Source organism: Sodiomyces alkalinus, assembly GCF_003711515.1.
Source record: "Sodiomyces alkalinus F11 unplaced genomic scaffold SODALscaffold_2, whole genome shotgun sequence".
Lineage (NCBI taxonomy): Eukaryota > Fungi > Ascomycota > Sordariomycetes > Glomerellales > Plectosphaerellaceae > Sodiomyces > Sodiomyces alkalinus.
The window spans coordinates 2571180-2588237 of record NW_021167080.1 but is presented as its reverse complement, the minus strand read 5'-3'; the positions used below and the strand labels follow the sequence as shown (position 1 = coordinate 2588237).

General features: G+C 54.9%; 6 protein-coding genes across 6 annotated transcripts; 3 read left to right on the top strand and 3 right to left on the bottom strand.

Moving 5' to 3' along the window:
* Positions 1-632: 632 nt before the first annotated feature.
* Positions 633-1769, top strand: SODALDRAFT_100457 (hypothetical protein). The gene has a single exon (XM_028606445.1). The coding sequence runs from the start codon at positions 725-727 to the stop codon at positions 1685-1687; it is 963 nt and encodes a 320-aa protein (XP_028468404.1). The 5' UTR covers positions 633-724; the 3' UTR covers positions 1688-1769.
* An 83-nt stretch (positions 1770-1852) lies between these two features.
* Positions 1853-2922, bottom strand: SODALDRAFT_356610 (hypothetical protein; the record flags this gene model as incomplete). Its single annotated transcript, XM_028613925.1, has 2 exons — positions 1853-2814; positions 2865-2922. 2 exons carry the CDS (start codon positions 2920-2922, stop codon positions 1853-1855), a joined length of 1020 nt encoding a protein of 339 aa, XP_028468403.1.
* A 363-nt stretch (positions 2923-3285) lies between these two features.
* SODALDRAFT_330333 (OPT oligopeptide transporter) lies at positions 3286-7142 on the bottom strand. Its single transcript, XM_028611175.1, has 2 exons — positions 4542-7142; positions 3286-4418 (listed from the first exon to the last, which is right to left on the bottom strand). The coding sequence occupies exons 1-2, from the start codon at positions 6827-6829 to the stop codon at positions 3515-3517; spliced, it is 3192 nt and encodes a 1063-aa protein (XP_028468402.1). The 5' UTR covers positions 6830-7142; the 3' UTR covers positions 3286-3514.
* A 1569-nt stretch (positions 7143-8711) lies between these two features.
* On the top strand, positions 8712-9471 carry SODALDRAFT_100424 (hypothetical protein). The gene is made up of 2 exons (XM_028606444.1): positions 8712-9154; positions 9319-9471. Exons 1-2 carry the CDS (start codon positions 8747-8749, stop codon positions 9394-9396), a joined length of 486 nt encoding a protein of 161 aa, XP_028468401.1. The 5' UTR covers positions 8712-8746; the 3' UTR covers positions 9397-9471.
* A 3118-nt stretch (positions 9472-12589) lies between these two features.
* Positions 12590-14772, top strand: SODALDRAFT_348800 (hypothetical protein). Its single transcript, XM_028613387.1, has 4 exons — positions 12590-13206; positions 13321-13436; positions 13503-13587; positions 13664-14772. Exons 1-4 carry the CDS (start codon positions 12819-12821, stop codon positions 14761-14763), a joined length of 1689 nt encoding a protein of 562 aa, XP_028468400.1. The 5' UTR covers positions 12590-12818; the 3' UTR covers positions 14764-14772.
* A 351-nt stretch (positions 14773-15123) lies between these two features.
* On the bottom strand, positions 15124-16822 carry SODALDRAFT_330330 (TPR-like protein). The gene has a single exon (XM_028611174.1). It carries the CDS (start codon positions 16538-16540, stop codon positions 15242-15244), a length of 1299 nt encoding a protein of 432 aa, XP_028468399.1. The 5' UTR covers positions 16541-16822; the 3' UTR covers positions 15124-15241.
* Between the last annotated feature and the right edge of the window lie 236 nt (positions 16823-17058).

The following is a 17058-nucleotide window of genomic DNA, read 5'->3' as shown; positions in this document are numbered from 1 at the left end:
AACTATCCCGCCTAGCCACCGCCCAATAAAGGGGGATAGACTTTACAGTCAACGCTGCTAGGAAGCAGTGGATGGCGCCATATCTGATACAGGACCTCCATCCACTCCATCCTCATCAGGCGCAGGGCTTGGCCAAGATACTGCTGGCCCAAGGCGATTTGACCTACACGTCTCATCCCTCCCTCCGCCTATCCCACCCTTTCCTCTCCCAGGTGCCCCTGGACTAGCTTCACGCTCTTACACCGAGAGACAGCAATCGCCTTATCTCAACCAGTTGTTGGTAAGCGTAGGACCTCGGACTGGACCTGGCGTTAGGGGTCGAGAAGAAGCCACAGATCAACTAGACGGCTGGACCATCGTTCGCGATATTACACCACCTGAACAGCAGCGAGAACAGGGCCATCATCACCCCCGCCGACTTCAACCCCGTCAGAATAGTAGCGGCAGCACACTTCGAAGTGACACTCAGTCCGCTGATGAGGCACGCCTGCCGACGCCCCTGAGCAGCTCTCAGAGCGACATCGGCCTCGACCCGCGGCATCGTCTCCAGCGACCAGCTCGATGCCCCCGCAACTTCCGCCAAGTTGACGCTGCGGCAGGATCATCCACGGAGCAAGGCGCCCGGGACATCTCCTCCGCGCGCGAACGTCTGTGTGTGGGTCTGAGAACCAGGAAGAAACCGAGAAGAGCTCTGGACACCCCTTTTCACGTCCCTAGGGACCAAATGCCCCCACTAACCCTTGCCAAGGGACGCTTCAATTTTACGGCAATGGAGCGATCAAGCCTGGACCGAGACAAAACCTCCACGCAAAGAGATGTCCCTTGCATTGGCACCTCTGTGTCCGAAGAAAGCAGCGACCCGGGTGGCGGGGGCGGCGTGCGAGAGAGGGTTCGAAACAGGACGGTCCAAGCCGTTTCTTTCTTAGGTGTACGTAGTCGTCGCGAAAGAGACCGCGAAGGAGACGGCGCAGATGCAAATGAGAAGCCGACAACAATCGCAAAACCCGGATCCGCCTCGGAAAACCTCACTGCCATTACTGCCGACTCTGACCAGGCCATTCAAAAGAACGCTGTGACCGGACCAACGAGGCATATGAATACCTCGACGACGAACAGCGTCCAGCCATTACCAACAGCCACCCGCGGGGCGGCTTCGATGCGCCTGCTCGGTATGACCAGGAAGCGTTTGGCCGCTCTATCGCCCCGCGCTCGGCCACACGATGCAACTCGACAGGCATACAGAGAGATGATGGCTCGGAAGAATGCGTCAATCGCCCAGGCACAGCGAGAGCAATGCGCACAGGAGGCGGTTCTCGTGGTAGAGACGCCAGCAGCACCACAAGAAGGTGATGGCGACACCAAACCGCAATTGGACGAAAACAGTGACTCTCACAGTTGCCTTGCCGTTGTGTTGAAAAACTCCATAAGGATCTTGGCCTGGCTCTTTAAATTACTCTGGTGGCTGATACGGTACTATTGGCGAGTTATATCCCCTTGTTTCGATGCTCAGTCTGGCATACGGCGGCGATACACCCGGGGGACAATAACATGGACCGACTTGATCGTGTTTGGAATGATGTATATTGTCGTGCTGGCGGCGCTGTCCATTGGGATCCATATTTGTCGGGGCATTGTCTGGGTTTGGCCGTATGTTGAAGCGGTACTGAGTCTCACCCCTGACGAGTAGTGAGGGAGAGGGGTGCGAACTCGGTATTTTCCTCACATAGACAGACCACTGACGACTCGAAGGCATTCCGTCATAATTCTAGCCACTCGATAGGTAGAGTAGGCAGAGAGCAAATAAGACCAAGTGAAGTCGAAGCCGAAGCCGAAGCCGAAGCCGCCATGTCCTCTAGACTTCCCTCAGCACGCCCACATGCACCACGAACCCAGACCCAAGGCGAAGTCCCTCAGATAACATGGAATCGGGCACCCTCCACACCCTGAAGTGTGCGTGGAAAGCCCTTAACCACGCCTCAAAAACCTCGGGGGCGCGAAGCTGCTGCGCAACAATGCAAACGCATGGTTCCGCCGCCCCCTCCCCGCCTCGGCCCTCCTCTGCCTCCCGAAGCCGAAGCCGGCACGCATCCGCACAGGTCTGGACGAACGGCCCCACGAGCGCCTCGTTGTAGACGCAATCGCAGGCCACCACGGCGTCAAAGCTCCGCCTGTCAGGCGAGCAGGTCAGAGCAGGCGTGACCTGGTCCAATTCCCAGTCCAGCGGGACGAAGTGGATCTCTCCTCCCCCGACCGCTTGTCCCTGCGCAGCAGCAGCAGCAGCAACAGCAGCAGAGCCGGAACCCTTCGTCTTGCGGCGCTTCCCCGAGGAGGAAGAGGGAGGGGCCCGGTTCTCGTCAAGGTTCATCCGTACCAGTTTACTCACGTAGGGCTGGTCGGTGAGGACGTACCTCCGCACACGGGATGCGGCGGCTAAGGCCGTTAGGGCGGAGATGCCGCATCCGAGCTCGAGGATCGACGGCGGAGAGGACGGGCCGGGGCGTGTGCTGGCCTCGCTTGCGGGGGATGGCAAGAACGGCTGGGCCAGGGGCGAGGCGAGCCATCCTGCGAATAGCGGCGTGATTTTCCACAGGACTGCGCCTGTCGTACCGCCTGCGCGGTCCGACGATAGGATCGCGGGCGACTGGTGGATGGTGAAGTCTAGCGTTGCTTCTCTTGCCGCTGCTCCTTTTGTTCCCGGACCTGTCGATTGGTTACCTGGGGGGATTGAGACAGAGACATCGAGGCTCTGTGCTTTAGGGTCGATGAAGCCTAGATTCTGCGAGGGGATCGGGTGGGAGAAGAGATCGAATGTTTCTGTTGGGTCATGTTAGTGCTAAATTTGACAGTTTCAAAGTCGTTGAAACCTTCTTCCGGGTCAAGGACCTCTTCCTCGAATGAGCTGAGAAGTGCTCGGGTAGACATATTGGGCTGTGTCCCTATTTTCCACACAAGTCCATCTGCTTAGACTTGGCCTTTTTGAAATGATGCGTAAAGACTTGAAAAACACGAAGCAATGAAAATGCAAAGACGAAATAAAAGTTGAATTGAGTTTGTCAGAACATTCTCATCGTAATATGTCCAAGTCGGGATATGAAAAAGCGAAGAAGAGTGGACAAGGGTCTCCTGACCGAGGTGTACTTCGGTGAGAAGCCCATTTCCTTCGGTGTCTCCATGCCTCCTCACGTCAGCTTACTAATTACCCGACTTGACATGTTCCGTATAGGAGAGGCCATCGCACCAAAGTCAAATTTCGAACCAAACTCCACAAGTGAATGCAGATATATCCATGGGTATTTTGTATTTGAGAAGAAGAAAAAAAAAGAAAAGAGAAGAAGATAGTCTATGCTACGATATGCCCATCTCTATGCCTATATAAGGTACCAACAACGCGGCCTTCCATTTTCCAAAAGCTATCTAGAATGATTTGGTAGATTCACCTGCGTATATGGCGTAAAACACATCACATTTCATAACCACGTCCATTCCGCGAGATCATTGCCTTCATATCATCACATCACCACGTATCCGGTCCAAAGTGCCCTCCCTCCGGCACGGTCTTATAAGGGCAGGCCTGCCAGTCGCAGCCCTGTTTGTACACCTCGGTCCCCCACCACCTGAAACTGTCGACAACGCCGGGATATATGAACCCAAAAAAGACAACAATGATGCCGAGCGCCAGGCCCGAGTCGAGCGCGGCGCTCATGGTCATGGTATACTTGGACCACCACGCGCCGGCGCGCCGCTTGACGTGGTAGTTGAAGATGTAGCACACAAGCGCCCACACGGAGAAGTTGAGCCCCGTCGCGGGCGGGATCCACGACATGGACCCGAACATGAGCGGCAGGTTGACCTTGCGCACGATGCTGTTCTTCCGGTCCCGGCTGTACATCCACAGCGGTATGGGCAGCACCGCCCCCAGGAGGAAGAACCAGACGAGCGACCGGTACGTCGCGTTCGGGCCGAAGAACTCCTCCGGCCCCACCACGCCCCAGAGCACCGAGCCGTTGAAGTGCACCCGCGCGAGCGGACAGGTGAAGCCGTTGACGGCCTCGCTCGTGCACAGGCCCGACACGTTCGCGAACATCCAGTTCAGCACGACGATCTGCGTCACGGATGACACGATGGTGGCCGCCATTTGTACCGTGAACATGATGCGCGGCGGGATCTTCATGTAGTGGCCCAGTTTAAGATCCGATGCGAACTTGATGCCCTGCGCCGAGGAGATGTACCCGTACGTCACGAAGACCATGTTCGCGATGGGTCGGCCGGGGAACACGGCCCCACAAATGAGTTGGCAGATTAGGTAGATGCTGCTGTGTTGGTTGGTAACGGCCATGATTATGCCGTTCGGGATGAAGAAGATGGCGCAGATGGCTAGAGCCAACAGCAGACCGTACCAAGGTAAATGGATCGGATAGCTGATGGGAGATGACCCATTCGGTAAGCAGGGTGCCGTGAGGAAGAAGACGACAAAAAGAAGAAATAATTTCTTTTTTAAAAAACAAAATAGAAAAAGAGAAAGGACATGGACACCGACTCACTATTCGACGACAAAAATACCTATTGCCAGCATAATGACAAAGGTCAACAGATACCATGTCATGGGGGCGTCTTTGTATCTTTTCATCAGCCGATAGTGGACGTCCTCGTTAAACAGGAGATGACCCTCCAGCCGCGATGGTGGGGCCTGCGAACCCCGTGAGAACGACCCCGCGCTGCCGGGTCTCCCGGTTCCCCCGGGTCCTTCTTGGGTGGAGAGAGGTTGATACGATGCCTTGCCTTCGTCGCGTGCCTCTCTCCAAGCGGTCCTCCCTGTTTCCCAAATCTCTTTGCCATGCCAGCACGCTGTGTGCGTGAGCAGCGCGGCCAGGCCGGCGAACTGGAGCCCGTAGCTCAGTACGTAGGTGATGGGCAGGAAGACCCTGCTGTACTCCTTATACGACTCTCGGTCAAAGAGGAAATCGTCGGTAAGAATCTTCGTCACGTTATAGACGGAGCCGGTGTTGTCAAAGACGGCGGCGGATATGATGGGTATGTAGGAGGAGTAGAAGAGGTTGAGGTAGTAGGCAATGGGAGCGATGAGCCACATGACGACGAACAGGCCGCCGACGACGTTGACGGCGGCCCAAAAAGGCACGAGGAGCGGGGAACCGATGTAAGTGACCTGGGCCCAGTCGAAGGTCATGGGGAAAAGACCGAGCCCGGAGACGACACCGAACAAGTTGGCCACAACGACGTTTTTGGGCGCGAACCAGGTGACGACGTTGAAGTAGCTCAGGCAGGGCATCAGCAGGCCCGGCAGGAAGTAGAAGGTGAATGCGCTGCCGAAAACGAAGTAGAAGAACTTCCACCTCGAGATGGTCCAGCCGTTGGCGGGTTTGTTTTCCTCCTTATGGAGGGTGGAAAACATGGCGGCCGACATGAGGGTACCGGGCCAAACCATGCCACCGGGCCGCACCAAGAAGCGGCGGGCGAGGCCGGCGAAGGCATATCCCAAGGTCTGGGTGGATAAGGTCAGGAGCACCTGGTAGGGAATGGTGGCTTCCTGATTGTAGAATTTGGTTTGCTCGACGATGACGTCGGTCGCAAAGGCGAAGCCGAAGGAGACGTTGCTGCTCACGTAGACGCACGTGTGCTCCTTCTTATTCCACCGGCCCTGCGCCAGCCAGAGACGCAAGCGACTCCCCATCGTCCTTCTCTCGGGGTGGGGGGAGGCGGGGGAGGCGCGCAGGCCGTCTATGAACTCTTGCGGCGGATCGGTGGGGCGTTTGAAGAGGTAATCCCACAAGAGACCGAGCGGGTGAACCAACAACAAGGCGATGACGGGAGTTATGGAAACGCTGGGGTATCGCAAAGAAAAAAAGAGATTCGTGGACGAGCCGAGAATGGAGAAGAGAATGGACAGGGTCCACATGCGCGGGGTGTTTATGGAGAGGGTGATGTTGTCGCTTGGGGGGACGGAGGCCCTCACTATGTCGTGAGGGGAGTCATCGAGGGACGGTTCGTCGCCGCGGTCGCTGTCGGCGTAGTCGTAGTCGTAGCCTGGGTACAAGTCCTCGTCTTCGTCTCCGGCGTCAGACTTGAAATCCCGAAAGGCGTCGCTGGGCATGGCGATGTGGCCGACACCAAAGCGACTCTCCGGGCCGTTACCCAGGGCGGCGGTATCGAGATCCTCGGAGATGCGCGAGGTTTGCCTTGAGAGCGTATTGCCCCTGGACGATTCGGACCTCGTAGTGCTGACATCCCGGAGGAGATGGGTGTCGCCGGACTGGGATTCGCTCTCTGACGGAGACGCATCATGGCCCGTTGCCTGAGAGAGAGACCCGTACGAGACTTTGCGCCCGGAGGACCGCAAGAGGGAAGGTTTTGAGCGCATGGGGCAGTCGGACTCCGTTCGGGCGGGGCGGGAGCACGAGGAACGTCTTTGGTCTATCGTGACGTCGGCGTCTACACCATGTTCTATAGGCGCCGTGGTCGTCGAGGAGGAGGTAAGGGTCGGGACCTCGACCCGAGCCAGGAGAGAATGCGAGACGGGCTCGAACTTTGGCTCCCTCGAATGGGAGGAAGGTCGAGTACGACAATCTGGGTCGGTTTCCGGTTCGAGTTCGGAGGATTCGAAATCAGAAGTGCTGGCTGGCGGTCGACGGCCGCGTTGGCCTAGAGGCCGAAGAGGAACGGGATCAGGATCGCCGGGGTTCGAAGGTTGTAAAGGCGGACTCGCAAGCTCGGACGAAGTTCGGAGGTCGGTGGAAGGGGAGACAGGAGGGGAAGAGAGCAAGTAAGCAGAAGAAACATTGACGTTATTAGCAGGCTCCCTTCCATCAATCATGGCATTAGCCCAGCTAGAAAGAGCAGGGCTGGGTGGTTGGTTGTTAAGGGTGTGGACCGTGTGGTGGGGGGAATCGTTCTGAGCTTCGCTCCCCCACCGTCGCGGGTTTCGCGAATGGATCGGCAGAGAGGAAGAGAAAGAGGTTACAGACAGCAGCGAATGGATGCTATGCTATGGCTGCAGATGCAGATGCATGTGCAGAATGTTGCGGTGTGTTAGTGGTCGGTGATCGGATGAAGGGGATTGGGGCGTTCAAGGAGCCAGGTCGAGGGCTCAGATGGAAGAGACGAGGCAAGAGACGTTTGTCGCGAGTGGATTCCTCGTGCCAACCCCAACATTGTGGAGATCCGGGGATACTTGTAGATACCTACGGAGGTGGCTTGAGTGGTAGCAGGCCGCAACGGTCTTGCCTGCCGCCTTAATTAGTTATTGCTTTTATGGACCTATCTGCCGCTAAAACGCCAAAGGTACCGGTGTGAAGTCTCTGGTGCTTGGCCACCCAGCACGCGAACATATCCCTGTAATCGATGTACCTAAGGGCAGGAACTACCTCAGATTACAGGTTTTAGAACTTCCGACGACGATCATCCGACTAAAACTAAAAAGAAAAAGAAAAAGAAAAAGAAAAAGAAAAAGAAAAAGAAAAAGAAAAGGAAAAGGAAAATAATCGAAGACTTCACAGGGGATTCCTACCTTACGTGAAATTCCCTACGGAGTAAACATGTAATCCAGACGCCCGCCGCTACTCCGAAAGGAAAACACCTAGTAGGTATACGGAATACAAAAATAAGGTACCTCGTTGGGCGAACCCGTCCCTCCCGAGGGGATAGACAGGGAAGGGCCTGTCAAGCTGGCTACAAGGGCGTCATTTCGTCACTGGCTAACTGTGAAAGGCGAAGAGGCCAGTCTTGGCTTGTCGTTAACCGCAGACCGAGGTCGCCGGGTGCAAATCTTCAGAGAGGGGTATGTGCTGTCTTATTGCCTTACCGCCGGTCTGTGGCATCATGTTCTCGAGGGAGAGACACCGCTCAGTGTTAGTCGCGGATTACCTCCAAGCAACGCTGGGTGCACCCATGGCTCATGACCAGGGAGAGCCAACTTCAACGTTGCATTGCAGAGAAACGCATGGGAAGTCGCATATGACGTGCCGGGAACTAGCTGAGATGCAACTTCAATCACGATAAACGACGGAATCAGCTCGATTTTTTTCTGTCTCGATTCCATAATCTCTCCGTCCCTCAATGCCCCCGGCTCTCGCTTCCATGGAATAACAGGATAACAGGATCAACAAACGGCCATCCTCGACACGTTCTCGGCTACACGACGGGAATTCGGCCACTTGTTGCAATTTACCGGTGGAAAACAGAGAGGAAAAAAGGACATGAAGAAAAAGAAAGGCAAGTAGGTAGAAAGAGGAAGAGATTCGTTCACTCTCTTCCCTTCTTTATATTGAATATTCCTTCAACAGCCTGCATCCATTGCAATGGACCAGAATCGGACTCGAGCGCAAATGTATCAAAGCGAGACATGACTTGGATCTCTTACCTAGTCATATAGGGCTTCATTGCCAACCTTATGAATATTCCAACATATGAATATCTCCCATACCCAGCCATCCCAAGCAATCTGTTTGAAGTGTACTGTCGTACAAATACTATACAAAGAGGCTTGTTTTCCGCTGGGTGGCTACGCGATAAGATGGCGTTATGTAATGGTATATCGACCGGAGTAGTCAGCAGAGTCGTGTCTCGATGGTCTGTACATGTACCTTTATTTCAGTTATTAGTCAGCTTACCATATCCACCCGTTTCAATAACCGACGTCTCACAACTTCTTATCATCTCTCATCCCCTACTCATCCCTCATCTGTCACCTCGTCTTTTCGCTCTTTATACTAATAGCTACGAGCCTGCATTGATGCCTTGGGCTCGCTCTTTATCTATTTCATGGATGCAGAGCTGGTTTATGCTATCACTTAACCCTAAAATCCCCGCCTCCCTCGGTGACTCCGGCGGTCTGTCGCCATCTCGAAGACAGGAAGTCATCTGGCGTGTCGGTCATCGACTCATCGGTAATCATCTACCGGGGTCTCTCGACTCGTGTCCAATATCAATATTAGAGTGGATTAGTGATAGAAGAGCCCTCCATCGGCAACGCCGGAAACCAACGAAGCACCATGGGCAACCGACAGACAAGGAAATCACGCGTCCTCCCCATGAATCCGCTAACCCCGAACATCTCCCGCTGTCGAGGGCGAGCCGTTGTATGACATGCAACGTGCCTCCATGTTGCACAGAACGAGACCGGCCACCGTCCCGTTCTCAGGTCAGTAGCACCGCACTTGGAACCACTGAGTCTCCGCAACAGGAAACTTGAGCTTCATCGTCTGCCACCCTTTCTTTCCTCGCTAGGGGGCATGACGCCCTTGTACCCAGCATGCGTACCTATCATAGCTACTCTTTTCTTTGTTCTTATTCCTCTGTCTACAGCGAGTCTCGATACAGGGCCGATGTTATGGCGAAGTTCCGACGCTACGTCACATTAAAGGCGCTGACGCGGCGGCATAAAGCGGAATTGAGTTCATGGTTCGGGCCCGAATTCTTTTTCAACCGATCGACATCACAAGCGAACTGCTCCCGAGAAAGAATATCTTTGTTCACGGTCCTAAGGAGTGATTCCAGTCTTCAGGCCAAAAGTGCACCATCAGGTCCTGCACCTACGCCTCCCGCTTTGATGGCGTACAGTCCCAACCGCACTTCTCCGAGTAAGCGTAAGGGCTGTAAGGGCAACAGACTCCGGCATTGATATACCATTCGTCGCAACTCGCAACCTCAAACTCCCCTTCCCCGGTTGCACTACCTGCACGCATGTGGTAGTCACAGCCATCTCCTGTCATTTTCTGCGGTGTCACCGAGACAAATTCGCTGTCATCTGAAACCTTGACAACTTCCCCTTTCCCCCAGAGGACGGGAGAACGGCCCATCGAAAGAATCCAGGTCTTCCGATCCGGATCTAGGAAACCAACTCAAGTGTTTCCATTTCCTAAACTCGCTCCCTTCGTCGCAGGTGACGTGCTTTGCCCGCCATCGTCAGGATCTGGGGGGACTTCGGACCATTCGCCTGTTTACGGAAAGGGAAATTGTGTTGCCTCGTCCTGTTCGAAGCAGTGTCACGGGCGTGGTCACGCATCGACTGCGTCGTTCTTCGCTATAGCCGTCGCCCTGTCCGACAGTGTCGTAGAGACCAGGACTACCACGTACCTCGCCAAGAAGGCCGCATCTTCAACCCACCAACTGCGCCGAGACCCCTCGTCATCTCTTTGATCCCTTCCTTTTCTTCGTTTGTTGGATTCATCTCTAGCTTGCTCACGTCAGATCATCGGGCACATTATGCCCCGTGTGAGCTCTCCAAGTGGTACGCACGGGAACCTGCAGCAACCATGGTGTATATTCATCAATCACTCTGCATAGATGGGCAAGGGGCCATTGACTCGACTCTGACCATGAATCTGTCTGTCGGCTTACACTGCTTAATTGGTCGAGTGGCTTGCTCCGGCCTTAGCCGTGGGTGGTAGGATCTGTCAAGTCCCCTTGCTCGTCATATCTCATTGCTCCTGGCGACACACCGACTTAGATGGTTCCCGTAAATGGTACTAAGAAGTATCTCATTCCTAGTCAAGTGATCAGGCTCGGTGTGGCCAAGATGACTACAGAAAAGAGAGAACAAAAGAAAAAGGCGCTATTACTCACTGTCTCTTACTACCCTTTCTTTCTAGGCTAGAGACCACCCAAGACAAGACATGGGGAGCTGGTACTTCAGGCGAAAGACGAGCTAGGACGACTGACTGCTTGCAACCCCAGGTGAAAGGGGGCCTCTGTGCCCCTTTATCGGACATTTTCTTTTTTCTCTTCGACTTGGCCGTGCTTGTACACCGACGAGCTCGTGGGGGAAAAACAAGGGACCCGTGTCGTGACAGCTGCAGTCATCCCTTCAAGGCCGGGCCATACACAGTTTGAGAGTCCAGGACGAGGTTCTCGAAAGGCCCTAGAATCTGTCCTACGCAGGTTGTTGAGTTGACGACGGCTATGCACAGAGGGCCTCCTACGACGGGATTGGGAGACTGGTCTTTGCTGGCGTTGGCGGTCTGACGAAAAAGGGAAGGCAACCCCCCGAACTGAAGTGCCTTGGCTCTCCTGATCTGATCCTGACTCCATACGATACCAGAGTCTCGTTAGCTCTATGCCTCGAAAAAGACAGCGAGCTGGAGATCAATAGCCTCTCTATAGCCTTCTTCTTGTTTCCCCTTGCCGCCATGCTACTTCACCGGTGCGATCTCATCGACCGCCCTTCTCGGCTGTGGCCCCCTTTTTCTGTCACGGCATGAGACGCAAGGCCACGTGTGTCGAGTCAAGCCAGGATTTGGTTGAGGTCATTGACCATAGAAGGATAGAGAGTCTTTGTTCTACCATTTCAGCAAACCTGTCCGGCGAGGTGGCCAGACGGCTCGGTCAATGCGGGTAGCCGTGAGGGACACCCCCCCTCCAAGGCACGAAATCCACCCCCGTGCACCCTTCAAACACCGTGCTTTTCCCTGTTTGGGGGCCGCAGAAGACAGACCGGGCCTGTATTTGTCGTCTTCCCAGGCTCCATTTGCTGCTTCTCGCTTTGCCTTCCTCTCTCGATGCGTCATGGAGCTCGTTCACCTGTGCTCCATGCTTCCGCTTTTGATCAACATTTCATCCTGGTGACATGAAGTGAAACTTGCCGAGCCTCGATTTGGGCCGTGACTCAAGCACACGGGACGGGGCGTGTCCATATCCGCTGAAGAAAACAACAGTAAGATGAGGGCGTAGATGGGGAGAGGGGGGGAACCGGAAAACAGAAGACGGGGCACGGGAGACGGGAGACGGAAGACGGGATCAGAGGAGAAGGACCCTTTCTAGGTGTGTTCCACCCTTCCACCCCCCCCTTTGAACCACCCTCCCCCCATTTACCTGCATAGATCTTTTCTGCTCAAGCTTCCATCGTTCGGTCAAGGGGCGGAGAAAAGGCAAGATTTGGGAGTTTGGGAGTGCGTGCCCCCGATGTTGTTTGATACATACGGCTGGCCCCCTCCTAAGCCGGAAAGACGACTCCTTGCTGGCAGCACCCGGTGGTGGGAGATGCTTCAGTTCGAACGCAATCCGCTTTCTTCGCAACAAACGTCGCTTTTCCCTTCGTGAATGGGGCATCAGCATGCCCGAGGAATAGCAATATTTAGACGGGGACCGCCCTTGGCGAGTAGTTCTTCCTATCTCGGGCCTTCTTCCTCGTCTTCGTCACCTATCATCCGGTAGCCCTTCCTCGATCCCTGGTCGGAAAAGTAGCGGTGGGCTATCACAAACGGATTACACCGTTCTGAGAGGTTCGATTCCAAGACAGCTGGACAAAGGAGTTCTGCACCGAGAGCACCGACAACCCTTCAGCAAAAGCGCCGGCCGCCGATTCTTCGTCACAGTACCGCTGGAAGAGGTGAACCTTTACTGTCTAAGAAAGAACCATCTCGGAAAAGCCCCCTCCCCCTTGACCCCTTGTCCTGGTCAACTCTTAGTCCGTTCACACACGCCGCTTGGGTGTTCTTCCGCCAGTTGAGGTTCTGGGGTACCAAAGGGGACAACAGGTGTTTGTCCACTGCTAAAAGGGCACCGGATAACTCTCCTTTTTTTTTTTTTTTCTTTTTGTTTTTCCTTTTTTTCTTCTTTCTATTCGTACCCTTCTCGTCCCGGCCTCGCTGTCCCTGCAGAGTCTTGTCTTAAATCGTTCCACCGCCTCTCCTTCTCTTCCCCCTCCAGGGCCACCATTCCGTCTGAGGAAGAGTTCATCCGTCATCCTAGCAGAGACCGGGTTCTCCAAGTTTCTCTATCGTGCAAGATACATACATTGCATTCAAGACATTGACGCCTGACGGTCCAGCCTAACCAGCAACACAGGACACAGGACACAGGACATCATGCTGTCGTTATCTTCTTTACTTAACCCTACGCCGCCGAGGCCTCCTCCTCATGCTCCTCCTCTCCCCGTGCCCCAGTTCCTGCCCAGTCCTACGATCTCGTCACCAGCTACCTCGTACACGGACGAAGTGTCGTCGTCTCGACTCGACCGGGGGCCCGTTTTCACCAAGTTCAAGATGCCCAAGGACTCGGTTTCCATATCCAAATCCAAACCCCGGGGCACGATCAACTTCTATCCGTTTGAGGATGTCGACGAGGCCGCTCTTCAGGAGATCCGGAGGTTCCGCGTCACCCCTTTCGGACAGATACAGAACTCCTGCGCCCATATTCCATACAACAGCGGGAAGAAGGACTTTTACGAGAAGACAGGCCGGGAGAGCTTCGAAGGTACGCTACAAACGGAGAAGGATGGAAAATACAAATAAAAGCGAAGCAAAGCAAAGCACAAGAGAGGGGAAAGTAACAACGGACTTTTTACTGATTTGGTTTTTCATTTTTTAGTATTCAAGTACGACTTCAGAGTACCAGGGAGCGACGCCGAGTACACCGTCATGTGGGATTACAATGTTGGTCTCGTTCGCATGACTCCCTTCTTCAAGTGCTGCAAATATGGCAAGGTAAAGAAAACCAAAGTGGCAGACTGTCTATGTACTGTCTTCAATGCAACTAACACATTCTGACAGACCGTACCAGCGAAGATGCTAAGCATGAACCCCGGCCTCAAGGACGTTACGCACAGCATAACAGGCGGTGCCATCTCAGCGCAAGGTACGTCAAGGCAGGCGGGCTTCTGGACACGTTGTTAGAAGACATGAAGAAATGTCCTAATCAAGCTCTTCGCCAGGTTACTGGATGCCTTATAAGTGCGCCAAGGCTGTTTGTGCTACGTTCTGTTACGAGATTGCAGGTGCCCTGATTCCCATCTTCGGACCCTCGTTCCCAGCACGGTGTATCCCCCCCGGGGCACCCGACTTTCAACGTATGATTATCGACCCTCGCATCATCTACGAAGCGCAGAGAGAAGCAGAGATATGGCGGCGCGATTATCACCGGGGAACCATTTCGAGCGGCGTCGGGTACACCAGCCTCCCCGCTCCAACTCCAAGCCCGGGGCGGTCAGATCGCCGGCCGGTACGGGCGATGCGCGAAACGGAACGTCGCTTACGCGTAGACACGCGTATGCTCAGCCTCAGCACTTACAGCACTGACACAGATGCCGACGGGCATCTTTCAGGCCCCGACTCGGCATCGAGCTCCAGCTCCGGCCCACCGGGATACGCCTACCAGTACCAGCCAGTGCCCCAAGTCCCGGACCACCGACATGGTTCGGGCTGGACAGCCGTCAACCCTACATACCCTCCGACGACGGTGCCTCCATCACATCAGCCTCCCAGTATGTTCCGTGACCACCACCACCATCATCATCAGCAGCAGCAGGGATATCAGCAGCCACCACCCAACCCATTACTCAGCGCTGTGCCGCGATTCGCACCACCGCAGCTTCCTCTCTCCTTCCATCACACGCTTTCCCACCACCCGCCAACGCAAGGGCACAGACACGGGCATACGCACGCGCCCCGAAGCCAGCCGTCATCGCTACCCCGGACCACTTGGCCTGCGAAACGGCCGATCGTCCACGACGACCTCGATCAGGGGTACGAAGGCGGGGAGAGCCAAAGGGGAAGCCCGGCGCTGGAATACATTGCACAGAAGCGGAGAGAGGAGGAGAGGGGCCAGGGCCAGGGTCAGGGTCAGGGTCAGGGTCCGCCGGGGCTGGACCTCGCGGAAAAGAAGGCGGCGCTGCTTTTGATGAATCTAAGCGTCCAGGACCAGGTTTTGGCGGCGGCGGCGGCGGGAGAATGCAGCGGAGGCGGACGAAAAGAAAATGGCGAGGGGTCCCCGGATTCACATCGAAGTAAGCGGAGAAGAGCTACGTCTTTTTGATGGGGGGGGGGGGGGTCATGACTCTCGCACGTTTTCTCTGTGTCTCCTTTTTTCCCTCTTCTTCTTTTTGTCTCTTTTCTTTTCGTTTCTCCCCCCCCACGTTGAAGTTCTCGGGGGGTTCGCCGAACATACCGGGTTGCATAAGGTGGGAATAGAACGACGAGACTCAGGTCAGGATGGATTGGAGTTCAAGGGTTTGTTTTTTTCGTTCATTGGAGTAGGGAGACGGTCTTTGCTATTTCTACGAGCTTACGACCTGCACAGCTTTACACACATAAGGCAACGAGTCTGGCTTGGCTTACATACTTGGACGGCAAGGTACGTTGCCTTTTGAAAAGGAGGGGAGGGAGATTGGAAGGGGAGATTGGCTGTCTGTTAAGGAAAACCGGAGTTTGGAGAATTGTTGAAGTGAAGATGTCTATCGACATGATAGTCGGCGGCAAGTGGAAATCCTTTTAGTTAACTTAACCCCTTCTTTTCACGTCCTGGCAGCCGTCCTTGACTTGTAATCCTCTACCCACGAAGCAGCCTTCTCCTTGGGCAAGACAAACACCTTCAAAACGTCGTCCACAATCTCAACATTGCCCGTCCCGAGAAGCTTCAACAACGGCACGCGCTTCCCCCACTTGACAAGCCCGCCACCCATCTTCTCAACAAAACACTCCACCCGGTCCACGGAAGCGTACCCCCCCTTGCCATCCCAAGGCGGGGGAAGCATATAGCCAAGATGGTCTCCAAGAGAATCCGCCTCCCCGAAAGCAGCAACAAAGTCCGACTCGAGCTCGAGCGGATAGAGGACAACAACCGGCACGACGAGAGAACTACGCGGATCTTCCTCGTCGGGGACGAGCTTGACGCGCGCATCCCCCATCTCGGGGTCCGCCCCCGTGCTGCGCGTGCGGACGTTCCTCGCCGCCAGCGCCGCCCTCAGGGTAGCGGCCTTCCTCCGCTGCCTCGCCTTGCGCTCCTCCTCGGCGCGCCGTTGGGCCTCGGCGTTTGCCTTGGCGGCGGCGATGTCGGCGGCGGCTTTGCGCAGGGCGCTGTTGGCGCCGTCGACGCGGAGACCGTGGGCGCACGCGTCTTCGGCCTCGTCGAGCCGGCCTACGGCGAGGAGGGCGCGGGCGGAGCGGAAGTAGGCTTTGGTGTTGAGCGGGTTGATGCGCAGGGCGTGGCCGCCGTCGAGCCAGCAGGCGCGGTAGTTTCGGAGTTCCAGCGCGCAGGCGGCACGGTTCGCGTACAGGGCTTCTAGCGCTGCGAGTTGTTGTCGGATGTCTTCTTCCGAGTCTGGGACGTCGACTTCGACTTCGACTTCGACCACCTCTTCCGTTTCTGGCGCTCCTGTTTTGTTCTCGGCTGGTGACGTTGTCGTCGTTGTCGTCTCCCTCTCCCTCTCCCTCTTCTGCTTCTCCTTTCTCGTCTCCTTGTGAGTCGTCGTCTCCCCCTTCCTGCGCAGACGATCGAGCGGCGCAAGCAGATCGATGGCCTTGGTGTAATGCTCTCGCGCGTCGGCGAAGCGGCGGAACTTAAAACACTCGTTCCCCTGGTCCTTGAAGCTGACGGCGTTCTCAAGCGGCGTGCCCTCGTAGGCGAGAGCTTGGAGCGCCGCCACGTGCTCGCTCTCCTCGTCCAGCTCTGTCATGAACAGGGGCGACTTTTGCAGCTCCGCAAAGACCTCGTCTACCGTCTTAGTCCGGGGGGCTGCAGGGCCGACAACCGTCGGGGAGGTCGATGACGAGTCCGGCGCCTTTTGTTGCTCTTCTAACGCTGCGCCCTCCATCTCGTCGGCACAGTTTGTTGGGATTCGAAGGATGGTGAGATTTTCGAAATGGCGGGTTGAAAAGGGCCCGTCGTCGGATTCAGTGACCGAGTTGATTTCTCCTCTCCTCTTTTGCGCCTTTTTGTAACTCGAGCTGATCTCGATAATAATATCTTCCAGGATCAGCGTGTTCCGGGGCCAGTGGGAAACATAAAATAGAAAGAAATGACTCTTGTTCACTGAAATGGTAATATCTTTCTTTCGCTTTCGTTTTGTAAGTGTATTGGGCTGAGATAAAGTGAGATAAATTTCTTGATGGTCTTAGACGCAAAGGTGAAGGAAGTGTGAAGTTAAAGACGGGGCATTATGGCGAATCTAATTGGTCATAATTCTGCTCAACTCCATCCAATAGTATTTTTTGTATTTTTTGTATTTTTTGCATTGTTTGTATTTTTGTATTTTTGTATTTTTGTATTTTTGTATTTTTGTATTTTTGTATTTTTGTATTTTTGTATTTTTGTATTTTTGTATTTTTGTAT

What these genes read in the sequence shown, in the direction of transcription:
- SODALDRAFT_100457 (XM_028606445.1), top strand. Translation starts at nt 725, where the DNA reads ATGCCCCCACTAACCCTTGCCAAGGGACGCTTCAATTTTACGGCAATG.
- SODALDRAFT_330333 (XM_028611175.1), bottom strand. Translation starts at nt 6,829, where the DNA reads ATGATTGATGGAAGGGAGCCTGCTAATAACGTCAATGTTTCTTCTGCT. An exon ending in GGTATTTTTGTCGTCGAATA is followed by an intron (nt 4,419 to 4,541) that starts GTGAGTCGGTGT and finishes ATCTCCCATCAG; the next exon opens with CTATCCGATCCATTTACCTT.
- SODALDRAFT_100424 (XM_028606444.1), top strand. Translation starts at nt 8,747, where the DNA reads ATGCCTTGGGCTCGCTCTTTATCTATTTCATGGATGCAGAGCTGGTTT. An exon ending in GGCCACCGTCCCGTTCTCAG is followed by an intron (nt 9,155 to 9,318) that starts GTCAGTAGCACC and finishes CTCTGTCTACAG; the next exon opens with CGAGTCTCGATACAGGGCCG.
- SODALDRAFT_348800 (XM_028613387.1), top strand. Translation starts at nt 12,819, where the DNA reads ATGCTGTCGTTATCTTCTTTACTTAACCCTACGCCGCCGAGGCCTCCT. An exon ending in AGTGCTGCAAATATGGCAAG is followed by an intron (nt 13,437 to 13,502) that starts GTAAAGAAAACC and finishes ACATTCTGACAG; the next exon opens with ACCGTACCAGCGAAGATGCT. An exon ending in CGGTGCCATCTCAGCGCAAG is followed by an intron (nt 13,588 to 13,663) that starts GTACGTCAAGGC and finishes GCTCTTCGCCAG; the next exon opens with GTTACTGGATGCCTTATAAG.
- SODALDRAFT_330330 (XM_028611174.1), bottom strand. Translation starts at nt 16,540, where the DNA reads ATGGAGGGCGCAGCGTTAGAAGAGCAACAAAAGGCGCCGGACTCGTCA.